General features: G+C 46.4%; 1 protein-coding gene across 1 annotated transcript in view; it reads left to right on the forward strand.

The window, feature by feature from the left end:
* The first annotated feature begins 3992 nt into the window (after window positions 1-3992).
* The window catches only part of STUM (stum, mechanosensory transduction mediator homolog), a 66167-nt gene continuing 57301 nt past the window's right edge, over window positions 3993-12858 (forward strand). Inside the window, exon 1 of the mRNA XM_060128078.1 lies at window positions 3993-4355. Coding sequence (XP_059984061.1) covers window positions 4148-4355 — 208 coding nt within the window. The 5' untranslated portion in view covers window positions 3993-4147. The remainder of the gene's footprint in view (window positions 4356-12858) is intronic.

Below are 12858 nucleotides of genomic sequence, written 5' to 3' on the forward strand. Positions count from 1 at the left end.
ATGAAACACTCTTAGTGTTTCTCCTTTAAAACCTCCTTCTCCCTCGTCTCTTTCTGCTTGGTTTCAGTAGCCTCTGCTGAGTTTCCTGGAAACTCTAGTCTTCTTATTCCACATTTGCGTTACTCCACAGGGCTTTAAGTATTATTTGTATGCTGAGGGCTCCAAAGTCTGCAGCCCAAATAGCTTTACTGAGACTCACACTGACTGACAGTCAAGACAGCTGGTTATATAATCAACAAGTGCCCACCACCCCTTGGCTGTCCTCAGCCCCTCAAACTCAACTTTCCGCTTTGTCTGCTAATAATATCACTATTATTTGTTCATTGGGGAACTATCCCTTCCCTATTCCCCATCCATGGAGGTCAGGAAGAGTCCTTCCTCTCATGAGCCCTAATTTTACACTGTCAACTGAGGAACAAAAACAAACAAACAAACAAAAAAAACCCACAAAAAATGCACAACCTAAAAGTTGTTGGTTATGTTTTATTAGGGGACCTTACTGATGACCATAGCCTGGGAAATAGCCTCTCAGATAGCTCTGAAGGACTCTTTTAAAGAGGTAAGGGAGGAGCTGGGATGTATAGGAATATTCGTTGAAAAACAAACAAACATGGAGTCCAGCATCAAAAGATTACTGCTACTCACAAAAAACAGACATCTCAAGTTAATAATTTTAGTGCTTTTCTATGTCTGGAAAGATGCAAGAGTCTGGGCTCATTGAAATTATACCTTTGATACGCATCTTAACTACCTAGGGCCAGTATCCCGTTTCCCTCCATCCTGAATTCCCCTCAGGGCGCACCGTCAGGGTGGCTACAGTAATGGATGGCTTGATGGAGGGCAACATTCGTTGTTTACTGATATAACGGAAACATTTTTCTTTTTTTGGTCTACAACCCCCTCGAATCCATCCTCCACACTGTTGACTGAGTGGTCCTTCCCCCAAACTGTATCTCATTAGGGTAGTTTTAGAACCAGGGCTCAAATTCTTTGACATTACTCCATTGAGAGGTATGGTGTCCTCCATTTGAATCTAAGCAGGTTTGTGACTGCTTCGATCAACAGAGCCCACAGAACTGACACTGTGTGACTTCTGAGGTTAGGGCAGAAGGTCCACACAGCTTCCACTCGTCCTGCGAGGCCCACTCTGGGGAAGTTTCTCCCAGAACCTAGCCACCACATTGTGAAAAGTCCACGTCACGTGGAACGGCCATGTGTAGAGGCTCTACGGAACAGTCCCAGCTGAGCCAGCTGTTAGGTTATCCCAGTCAAGGTATCAGAGTTGAGAATCCTTTTGGAAGTGGACCCTCTAGCCACAGCTGTTCCAGCTGCCACCGTTGGAGTCCTCTCAGCTCCAGACATCATAAAGCAAAGAAGACCTGTCTGAGCTGCACTCTGTCCAATTTCCTGATCCACAGAATTTGTGATCATAACAAAATAGCTGTGTCTGTGGGTAGTTTGTTACACAGTAACTAGAATATTCAAGTCATGCCACACGCCTGCTTAAAATGTTACAGTGAAGGCTTCCCTGGTGGTGCAGTGGTTAAGAATCCGCCTGCCAATGCAGGGGATACAGGTTCGAGCCTTGGTCTGGGAAGATCCCACATGCCACGGAGTAACTAAGCCTGTGTGCCACAACTACTGAGCCTGCGCTCTAGAGCCCGTGAGCCACAACTACTGAGCCTGCATGCCACAACTACTGAGCCCACGAGCCACAACTACTGAAGCCCGCCTGCCTAGAGCCCATGCTCCGCAACAAGAGAAGCCGCTGCAATGAGAAGCCCATGCACCACAATAAAGAGTAGCCCCCGCTCGCCACAACTAGAGAAAGCCCATGCAGCAACGAAGACCCAACGCAGCCAAAAATAAATAAAATTATATAAAAAAAAATGTTGCAGTGATTCCATATAATCCAAATTCCTTTGCCAGTCATTACTTGGTTCCTGCCCACTCCACCAGAGCCATCTTTAGCCCCTGCCCGTACCAGCCTTAGTTCTGCCACACTTGAATTCCTGAAATGTTCCTACTTTTCTAGGTTTCCATGCCTTCATATATGCTGTTGGTCTGCCTAGATGTCTTTCTGACATCCATTCTAGACATTAAGCAAATCATCTAGAAAACTGGAGGATGTAAATACATTTCCTTCCCTGAAACCGTTTTAGTGGCCCTAAAACCATTCAGGTGCTTTGCAAAAGAATGTTCAAAGAATGTTGACTTAACCTCTCTGTGCTCCAATTTTCCCATTGGTAAAATGGGGTAATAAATAATACTTCACAGAGTGTGGTAAGGATTAACTGAGTTAAAATATGTAAAGTGCTTAGTGCCGGGCAGACTGCTTGGATAAATAAATGTTTGTTTAAAATAAAATAAATCTCCTGCAAGTAGTTAACTGTAGTCTTTGCTCAAATCTCATCTACTATCACCGTCTTTGGGAAACCTCCTGGCGCCTCCCCTCTGTAGCTGTTTTCACAGATGGTTCCATGTTTTCCCAGCACCTTCAGCTTACCCAGCTACAGCATTCATCACTGTCTGTAATTCTGTCCCTTGTAGTTGTTAGTATCTATCAGTTCCTCTATTAGACTCCTGAAGTCAGGGGCTGGGTTTTACTCCTTTCCCTCTCTGCAGAATCCAAGTCATATTAGGTCTTCAATAAGTAAGTATTAAACTGAATATTGCTTTGATATTACAGTCACAGTAACTCAAGCCCATAAGAGGTTAAATGAGTTCTTTTAAGTCATACAGGTAATTAGCGGCCGAATAGAGACGAATATTTCGGTCCTGTTCACTTCTGACTGCCAGGCCTAACTAGTTACTGTGTGTGTGTGTGTGTGTGTGCACCAGTATCACCACTACCCTCTGCTGACCATCTGCTTTTAAAATTATTTTATTCAGATACCCATAAAGTAATACCGATGGTTCTTTTTAGCATCCTTCCTCGGAGTCCCTGGGTTGGATTATTCAATCACCATTTTTCCTGGAGAAAGAGGGTTACTGAAAAGGAAGGGGATTTATGCAGAAAATTTGCTGAACATCTGGATAATTCTGATGCCTTGAATCCCTCCCTAACATAAGAGGCGGTTGCTTTAGTTCACTTTTTCCAGGTGTGGAGGTGAAGGTGGCGTTATTCAGGAAATCTGATCAAACATGGGGCCATCCGGTGCCGGCTTAGACACGGCCCGGCCACATCCTTCTGCTTCTACCAATTGCTGCATTATCAACACCAGACGGCGCTGTGCCTTCGCTGGCTTTTTAAACACCAGGTCCAGCTCACAAAAGCCCCAGGTTTCTCCCAGAACTGTTCAGGGGATGGTCCCCAACACCCCCCACACACACAACCCCAGTTCCGAGCAACAGGCTCATTTCTTTTAGCTTTTCGCATCTGTCTGTGTGTGTGTGTGTGTGTGTGTGTGTATGTAAGGAAGGGTCCCATTTAAACTAGTCTCATGGACCTGTTTGAAAAGCTGCGTCTCCTGCTTTCAGCTCGATTATCGATCCTAAAATCGCTTTTGCTCTGACTCAAGTCCATTTAAATCAGAACGAATTTAAAGCGTACTAGATACCAGGCGCGGCGCGTTCCTTGCCTCCATCTCCCTAGCGTTAAATGCATCCTCCGGAGTAAAGGACTCAACCTCGAAGCCTTTCCCCGCCGTGCCAGCCGAGCGCACACGCCCAATTCGCGGTGTCCTTGGCTGCGGTTCCCTCCTGGTTCACCTGTCTGGGGAGCGAGACGTGTGTCCATTCCTCCCAATACCTGGACACCAGCTCCCTCTGCGTTCCTCTTCTACTTTCTTCCCTCCTCCCTGATTTGTAAGTGGTATTTTGGGGGGTGGGGGCAGCGGAGGGGAGGGCGGGGAAGGGGCCCCGCGGGGAGGGGCGTCGGAGCGCTGTCACCGAGTGTCACGCCGCCCTCCCCGCCCCTCCGCCGGGGCTGTGGGAGCGCAGCGGAGCGCGCGGCAGAGGGCCGGGCGCCTGGGGACGCGGGAGTGCGGGGTTCTGGGCGAGCCGCGCGGCACACCGAGCACGCTGGACGCCTGAGCTCGGCGCGGAGCCCGGAGTCCGGAGCCCGGAGCCGGCCGCCACCCGCCTCCTGTGCACTGGGCGGCAGTCCCGGCCGCGGCAGCCCGGCTCCCGGGGAGCGCGCCCCGCCATGGAGCCTTCGCACAAAGACGCCGAGACGGCGGCAGCGGCGGCGGCGGTGGCTGCGGTGGCGGCGGCGGACCGGGGGACGTCCTCGTCCAGCGGGGTGGTGGTGCAGGTCCGCGAGAAGAAGGGCCCCCTGCGCGCCGCCATCCCCTACATGCCCTTCCCCGTGGCCGTCATCTGTCTCTTCCTCAACACTTTCGTGCCCGGACTGGGTAAGACGCGGCGGCCGCGACCCCTGCGCCCCGGGCACCGGCGCGGGAGGGCGGCAGGGGAGGCGCCGGGGAGGGACCCTCGGACGGCAACCACGGGCGGCATGTGCTGTGCCGGCGCTCCCAGCGCCCTCTGGCAGGTGGCAGAAGCGCCTGGAGTGGGCGCCCGGAGGGAGGCGCGGCGAAGGGCTCCTGACACACCTTTCACCTTCTCCGACCTGGGAGCCAGGTGATCCGGGCCCAAAGAGCCAGAAACTTTGCCGGGAATGTTGGATCACGCGGGCGGCGGCCCGGGCGGCTCTCTCGGCCCTGGCTAGGTTCCCCTCCAAGCGCCCCCAAATCCTGTCTTTTCCCTCCGCCGCGCTCGCCCCCCTACGAGCTCCTGTCTCGGAGGGGCGCGGGCCCCCAGCCGGAAGAGCGTTGGGGCCGTGGGTGGGGGTGACCAAGGTCTCGGGCATTCGAGAAGTCGGCCGAGCTATGGAAAAGCGGGGCGAGCCCGGATAGAAGGCTCCTCTCAGCCCCGCCTGCGTTCGCACGGTGCTGGGCGTGTGTGGGCGAGAGCTCTTTAGCCAGAGTCTCCCCCACCTCCTTCCCGAGTGCCCGCGATTCCGCCGGCAGCCCCGCAGGACGCCGAGGGGAAGGGGGATGATTTTGTTAGTTTAGATGCCTGTGGGTTTGAACCGCACTTGGCCAGAGGTGACCCCATAACTCCATCCCATCACTTCCGTTCCTGAGAAAGTGGAGAGAGCGCGGTTGTAATTCGGTGTCGGACTTTGGCTGCCTGCAGGGTCCTTGATAGCACCAGTGTCCCAAATTTTAACACAGAGGCCCATCACAGAGATGGGAGTGCCGAAGAGGGCATAAAGGGAGGAAATGCTAGGTTTCCTTGACCCTCCCTCTCCTAACCCCACGCCCAAATCTGTCTGCGCGCCCTCCCCGGCACTCCCAGCTTGCCAGCTTGGCACCGTCTGTTCTTCCGTGCTAAGAGCACCCCCCCCCAATTCCATGCGGGACTGGAGAGGCAGGCACCTCTGTGCCCAGGAGAAAGCTTGCCGCTTGTAAGGCTCCAAGTTCCCAAGAACAGAGGTCAGCTAGGAGTGGTTTTCTGTTTTGTTTTGGCCTTTCTCACGGCCCCGCTCTCAGCCAGCTCTGCAGGGTCCTCTGCAGCGCTGATAGCGAAGATCACACCCACCCACGCAGGTCGCGTTCACTTTCCCCTTCGTGCTCACTTTTCTGCCCCCTGGGGGGAGGTGGGGGGCTGTGGCCAGAGCAGCGTATCTGTCTGAGCAGGAAGTTAGGTGGTCTTTAGTTGGGCGTCCGCCTTGTTGGTGCCTTCATCAGCCTGGTTGGTGTCATCAGGGCGGCTCACTTAGTACATTTAGACACGGTGGGGACGCAAGCGATGTTAATTTAAGTTGTCAGAAATCCCCACCTGCTGGAGTAAAAACACACTGCCTGTCCATCTCTCCGGGGATGTGAAGATCACGAGCAGGGATGTGTCTCGATTCCACTTTTCTTAAAGTGGTGAAGCAAATGCCATCTTATGGTCTTTGAGGAAAGAAGCACATTGGGGCCTGGTGGGAGGAGCTACGTCAAGTCTCTGCTGGCTGAGGCCACAGCGCCTGTGCACCTGCGCCCGCCCTCCTGGGTCTGCCTCACTAGGTCCCTTTCCCACCCTTAGCCCTGCTGCCACGCCCCCTGCCCTTCTGCCCCCCTGCCCTGGGCATCCAGCTCTTCTCTCTTTACACTTCCCTTTGTTAGATCAGAATCCTATGGGATTTTTGTAAGAAACCTTTCTAAGAAGCCAGAAGAAAATAAAGAGGAAATAAAGCAAACTACAAAAGTAATAAAACAGGCTGAGATGAGCCATGGGTGTACAGACTTAGGAATTTTCAATGACGAAATCCAGGCCTTTTATCATTTTGTTTTGACTATCATTGTACAGTGGACTGAGTGCACAGGCCCCTGCCCCTCTCCACCCTGAAGGGGTTCCAGATCTTTGTTGGTGTTTCATATCTGTGAGTCAGGGATGCGTGTCTCTCCAGGTTGCTGGGAGGATGAAATGAGATTACGTAAAGCTCAGGGTCTGGCCGTTAGAGAGTGTTCCGGAGACCGTGGGTCCCTGTGGCTCTTTGCCCTTCTACAGAGCTGAGCGCTACTCCCATCTCTGGTATGTGGGGCCACCCCCGGGACCTTTCTTCTGAGTACTTATTGATCTCTCTGTTCCCCTCGACCTGCAGTAGAGTCCTGGACGGCAAAGCAGCCCAGGCAAAACTTGCAGGCTTTTTTTTTTTTTTTTTGCACTGCCCCCTCCCCAGTGGTTTGAATGGTCCCAGCTCTCAGAAATTTTTCCCTCAACCCAGATCTACCTCTCCAGGTCCTCCTGGCTCATCTGATGCTCCTGCAAAAACTGAGTATTCGTGTCTGGCTCTGCCCTTTGAAGAAGTGAAGCTTCTTTTAATGCATTCACTCATTCATTCGACAAACACAGAGCACCCACCACATGCCCGGCACTGGGGATGTGATGATGAATAAATCAGTCAAGATGTCATAGATAGTTGAGGGAAATTGGTGCAAACTTTGTTTACATTTGAAAGTGCCATGATGGCAGCAGGAAGAGTATTTGAGCAGTAATTGATTCTTCCAGGGTTGGGGTGGGTGTTCAGAGAAAGCCTCCCAGAGGGAGTAGTATTGGGTTAGACTTTGCTGAGCGTATCCATCACGAGGCCCCAAGCACTTGCCAGCCTCACTTCACTCCCACTCTCTGGAAACTGGTCACAGCATTGGCCCAAAGAGCTCTTCTTTTTTCTGGAAGCTTCCTTACCTGCAAGTCCTCTCCTCATTTGCAAATTGGATGAGAGTGCCAGTGTTAGGCTGAATGCAGGCATTGTTTTTCTCTGGTAGAGTGTCTCAGGTCCACCCAGTCTGCAGGACCTGCCATGGAGAAGCCCAGTCCTTACAGTTCCCTGGTGCCTTCTCCACCCAAGCAACAGTGCTGTTGGGATAACATACATAAGAGGGATGTTTCCTTTCCTGGGGAGTGGATGGGAAGGAGAAGTCATTTATGATCGCTCTGACACCTCATTGGAACAATGCAAAATAAATTTGAAAAATGGATGATGGGAATTTCCTATGCAGTGAAAGTCTACTAATAAAGACCATGGACCTTCATAGTCCAACTGGTAGGGCATTTATAAGTACACACAATTACTCACACATGTAATGGAAGTTCACCGTTATGCCCCCAAATCGCCAGAGGGTTTATCTATTGGTTAGGATCCAAATGATACTTTCATATTTGAAAACTGTTATTTATCTTTATTGACTTGGTGAAATGAAAATGTTGATAACTCAGATAGTGGCAGGGAAAGTTGGACAGAGAAGAACTTCCAGTGACTGTTAACCATTCCATCAGATTAATGTTGGATATTAATCTACTGTTGAATATTCATAAATATTTAATCTGTCCCTAATATATTGCCTACTTTTTGACACTCAGCTAAGGTCTTGCTTCCCTGGTCACAGCACCACAGGTTGGCTCAGCTTCTCTCTCTCTTTCCTTTAAGCCTGAGCCTCTAGTTGATGATGAACCATGCCCTACCCTGTGGCATCTTTTGTATTGTTGCCTTTTTATTATTGCTTCAAGAGTTTATTATTTGTCTATCTAGATAGATTGTAAGTTCCTTGAGAGCAGGAACCATTTAAAATTTCTCCTTGATATACTATCAACATGCTATTTATGGAATGCACACTGACCAGAATTTTACTCCTTGAATAGGCATTAGAGATCATCTCACCCAATGCCTTTATTTTATATAGAAGTGAGTCAGGCCGGAGGATCAAAAGACCAAGGAAGTTTACATCCTACTCAACCTTTTTAAGGAAATCATTTGAGGGTGTATTTCAGCAAAACAAGAGAGTAAACCAAGAAAGAAGATATGAGATCCAGGGAATAATGTATCCAATTCAGGGTAGACATGAAAAGCCATGCAGGATAAAATTGTTCAGCAAGCCTGCAAAGCAGTCAGTCTTCATTAGAATGGGAGGGTAGAAGGCTCCAGGAAGCAGGTTTCTGAGGATGATGTGAGGAGGGGACATTCCACAGAGTAGAGAATATTATTGGTATACTGCAAGAGATTAAAGTTGTGATACAAAACAGAAAGCAAGCAAGAAAAACAGAAGGCAATTAGTAACTGCAGTAAAGACAAAAAGCTATGCAAAAGCATTAATAGGCTCAAATGAAGCAACCTACCCAATTATATCAGGAGGCCAGTAGGCTTCAAAAAGAATAGAAGATTCCAAACAATCAATGAGAAAGAATTTGAGGATACTAGGGATATGATGTAGAAAGCACATGTTTCTTCTACCAACAATAAAAAAGAGAGGTAATAACAACTTCAGGAAAAGCAACGACAAAAAATTATTAAAGATATAGCTCAAATAGGAAGCAAATCAAAATGTGGCCTGATTTTAAGGAAGTGGTGGAACGTAAGGAAAGCTCTTTTAAGTGCATAGAATCTGTCATTGGAACAGTGGTGCACTGTATGGGCTCTTAGCTTCCCTTTGATTCTGTAGTGAAGAATATTTGCTTAGTCATAATGATATAAATGCTCCTCAGTTTTGTGGGTTTTTCCCCACATCTTTATTGGAGTATAAATGCTTTACAATGTTGTGTTAGTTTCTGCTGTACAACAAAGTGAATCAGCTATATGTATACATATATCCCCATAACCCCTCCCTCTTGAGCCTCCCTCCCACCTTCCCTACCCCATGCCTCTAGGTGGTCACAAAGCACTGAGCTGATCTCCCTGTGCCATGCAGCAGCTTCCCACTAGCCATCCATTTCACATTTGGTAATGTTTATACGTCAATGGTACTCTTTCACTTTATCTCAGTTTCCCCTTCCCCCTTGTGCCTTCAAGTCTGCTCTCTACATCTGCGTCTTTATTCCTGCCCTGCCACTAGGTTCATCAGTACTGCTTTTTAAAATTTCATATAAATGCGTTAGCATACGGTATTTGTTTTTCTCTTTCTGACTTACTTCACTCTGTATGACAGATGCTAGGTCCATCACTACAAATAACTCAATTTCATTCCATTTTATGGCTGAGTAATATTCCATTGTATATATGTGCCACACTTCTTTATCCAATCATCTGTTGATGGACATTTAGGTTGCTTCCATGTCTTGGCTATTGTAAATAGTGCTGCAGTGAACATTGGGGTGCATGTCTCTTTATTTTTTTTTTTTGCGGTATGCAGGCCCCTCACTGCTGTGGCCTCTCCTGCTGCGGAGCACAGGCTCCAGACGCACAGGCTCAGCGGCCATGGCTCATGGGCCCAGCTGCTCCACGGCATGTGGGATCTTCCCGAACCGGGGCATGAACCCGTGCCCCCTGCATTGGCGGGCAGACTCTCAACCACTGTGCCACCAGGGAAGCCCCTGTTCATAGATGTTTTGATGATGGCCATTCTGACTGGTGTGAGGTGATACCTAATTGTGGTGTTGATTTGCATTTCTCTAATAATTAGTGATGCTGAGCATCTTTTCATGCATTTGTTGGCCATCTGTAGGTCTTCTTTGGAGAAATGTCTATTTAGGTCTTTTGCCCATTTTTGGACTGGGCTGTTTGTTTTTGTGATATTGAGCTGCATGAGCTGCTTGTATATTTTAGAGATTAATCATTTGTCAGCTGCTTCATTTGCAAATATTTTCTCCCATTCTGAGTGTTGTCTTTTCATCTTGTTTATGGTTTCCCTTGCTGTGCAAAAGCTTTTAAGTTTCATTAGGTCCCATTTGTTTATTTTTGTTTTTATTTCCCTTATTCTAGGAGGTGGGTCAAAAAGGATCTTACTGTGACTTATGTCATAGAGTGTTCTGCCTATGGTTTCCTTTAAGAGTTTTATAGTGTCTAGCCTTACACTTAGGTCTTTAATCCATTTTGAGTTTATTTTTGTGTATGGTGTTAGGGTGTGTTCTAATTTCATTCTTTTATATGTAGCTGTCCATTTTTCCCAGCACCACCTTATTGAAGAGGCTGTCTTTTCTCCATTGTATATTCTTGCCTCCTTTATCAAAGATAAGGTGACCATATGTGTGTGGGTTTGTCTCTAGGCTTTCTATCTTGTTCCATTGATCTACATTTCTGTTTTTGTGCCAGTACCATACTGTCTTGATTACTGTAGTTTTGCAGTATAGTCTGAAGTCAGGGAGCCTGATTCCTCCAGTTTTGTTTTTCTTTCTCAAGATTGCCTTGGCTATTCGGGGTCTTTTGTGCTTTCATACAAATTGTAAAATTTCTTTTTTTTTAATTAATTAATTTTTATTTTTATTTATTTTTGGCTGTGTTGGGTCTTCATCGCCGTGCGCGGGCTTTCTCTACATGCAGCGAGTGGGGACTACTCTTCATTGTGGTGCGTGGGCTTCTCATCATGGTGGCTTCTCTTGTTGTGGAGCATAGGCTCTAGGCATGCAGGCTTCAGTAGTTGTAGCACGTGGGCTCAGTAGTTGTGGCTCGCAGGCTCTAGAGCACAGGCTCAGTAGTTGTGGTGCATGGGCTTAGTTGCTCCATGACATGTGGGATCTTCCCGGACCAGGGCTCGAACACATGTCCCCTGTATTGAGGCGGATTCTTAATTACTGTGCCACATGGGAAGCCCACAAATTGTAAAATTTCTTGTTCTAGTTCTGTGAAAAATGGCTTCGGTAATTTGATGGGGATTGCATTGAACCTGTAGATTGCTTTGGGTAGTATAGTCATTTTCACAATATTGATTCTTCCAATCCAGGAGCATGGTCTGTCTCTCCCTCTGTTTATATTACCTTTGAGTTCTTTCATCAGTGTTTTATAGTTTTCTATGTACAGGTCTTTTGCCTCCTTGAGTACGTTTATTCCTAGGTATTTTATTCTTTTTGTTGTGATGGTAAATGGGATTGTTTCCTTAATTTCTCTTTCTGACCTTTCATTGTTAGTGTATAGGAATGCAAGAGATTTCTGTTCATTAATTTTGTATCCTGCAACCTTACCAAATTCATTGATTAGTTCTAGTAGTTTTCTGGTGGCATCTTTAGGATTTTCTGTGTATAGTATCATGTCATTGGCAAACAGTGACAATTTTACTTCTTCTTTTCCCATTTGTATTCCTTTTATTTCTTTTTCTTCTCTGATTGCCATGGCTAGGACTTCCAATACTATGTTGAATAACAGTGGCAAGAGTGGACATCCTTGTCTTGTTCCTGATCTTAGAGGAAATGCTTTCAGTTTTTCACCATTGAGAATGATGTTTGGTGTGGGTTTGTCGTATGTGGCTTTTATTATGTTGAGGTAGGTTCCCTCTATGCCCACTTTCTGGAGAGTTTTTATCATAAATTGGTGTTGAATTTTGTCAAAAGCTTTTTCTGCATCTGTTGCAGAGATGAAGAGATGACATATAGTTTTTATTCTTTAATTTGTTAATATGGTGTATCACATTGTTTTGCGTATATTGAAGAATCCTTGCATCCCTGGGATAAATCCCACTTGGTCATGGTGTATCATTCTTTTAATGTGTTGTTGGATTCTGTTTGCTAGTATTTTGTTGAGGATTTTTGCGTCTGTGTTCATCAGTGATATTGGTCTATAATTTTTTTTGTGTGTGTGTGATATCTTTGTCTGGTTTTGGTATCAGGGTGATGGTAGCCTCGTAGAACGACTTTGGGAGTGTTCTTCCCTCCACAATGTTTTGGAAGAGTTTGAGAAGGATAAGTGTCACTCTTCTCTAAAAGTTTGATAGGATTCACCTGTGAAGCCATCTGGTCCTGGACTTTTGTTTGTTGGAAGATTTTTAATTACAGTTTCAATTTAATTACCTGTGATTGGTCTGTTTATATTTTCTAATTCTTCCTGGTTCAATTTTGGAAGGTTGTACTTTTCCACGAATTTGTCCATTTCTTTCAGGTTGTCCATTTTATTGGCGTATAGTTGCTTGTAGTAGTCTCTTATGATCTTTTGTATTCTGTGGTGTCAGTTGTAATCTCTCCTTTTTCATTTCTAATTTTATTGATTTGTGTCCTCTCCCTCTTTGTTTTTGATTATTCTGGATAAAGGTTTATCAATTCTGTTTATCTTCTCAAAGAACCAGCTTTTAGTTTTATTGATCTTTGCTATTTTCTTTGTTTCTATTTCATTTATTTCTACTCTGATCTTTATGTTTTCTTTCCTTCCACTAATTTTGGATTTTGTTTGTTCTTCTTTTTCTAGTTGCTTTAGGTGTAAGGTTAGATTGTTTATTTGAGATTTTTCTGGTTTCTTGAGGTGAGCTTGATTTGCTATGAACTTCCCTCTTAGAACTGCTTTTGCTGCGTCCCATAGGTTTTGGATCATCGTGTTTTTGTTATCATTTGTTTCTAGGTATTTTTTGATTTCCTCTTTGATTTCCTCAGTGATCTATTGGTTATTTAGCAGTGCACTGATTAGCCTCCATGTATTTGTGTTTTTTCCTGTTTTTTTCCTGTAACTGATTTCTA

Source organism: Lagenorhynchus albirostris, chromosome 2, assembly GCF_949774975.1.
Source record: "Lagenorhynchus albirostris chromosome 2, mLagAlb1.1, whole genome shotgun sequence".
Lineage (NCBI taxonomy): Eukaryota > Metazoa > Chordata > Mammalia > Artiodactyla > Delphinidae > Lagenorhynchus > Lagenorhynchus albirostris.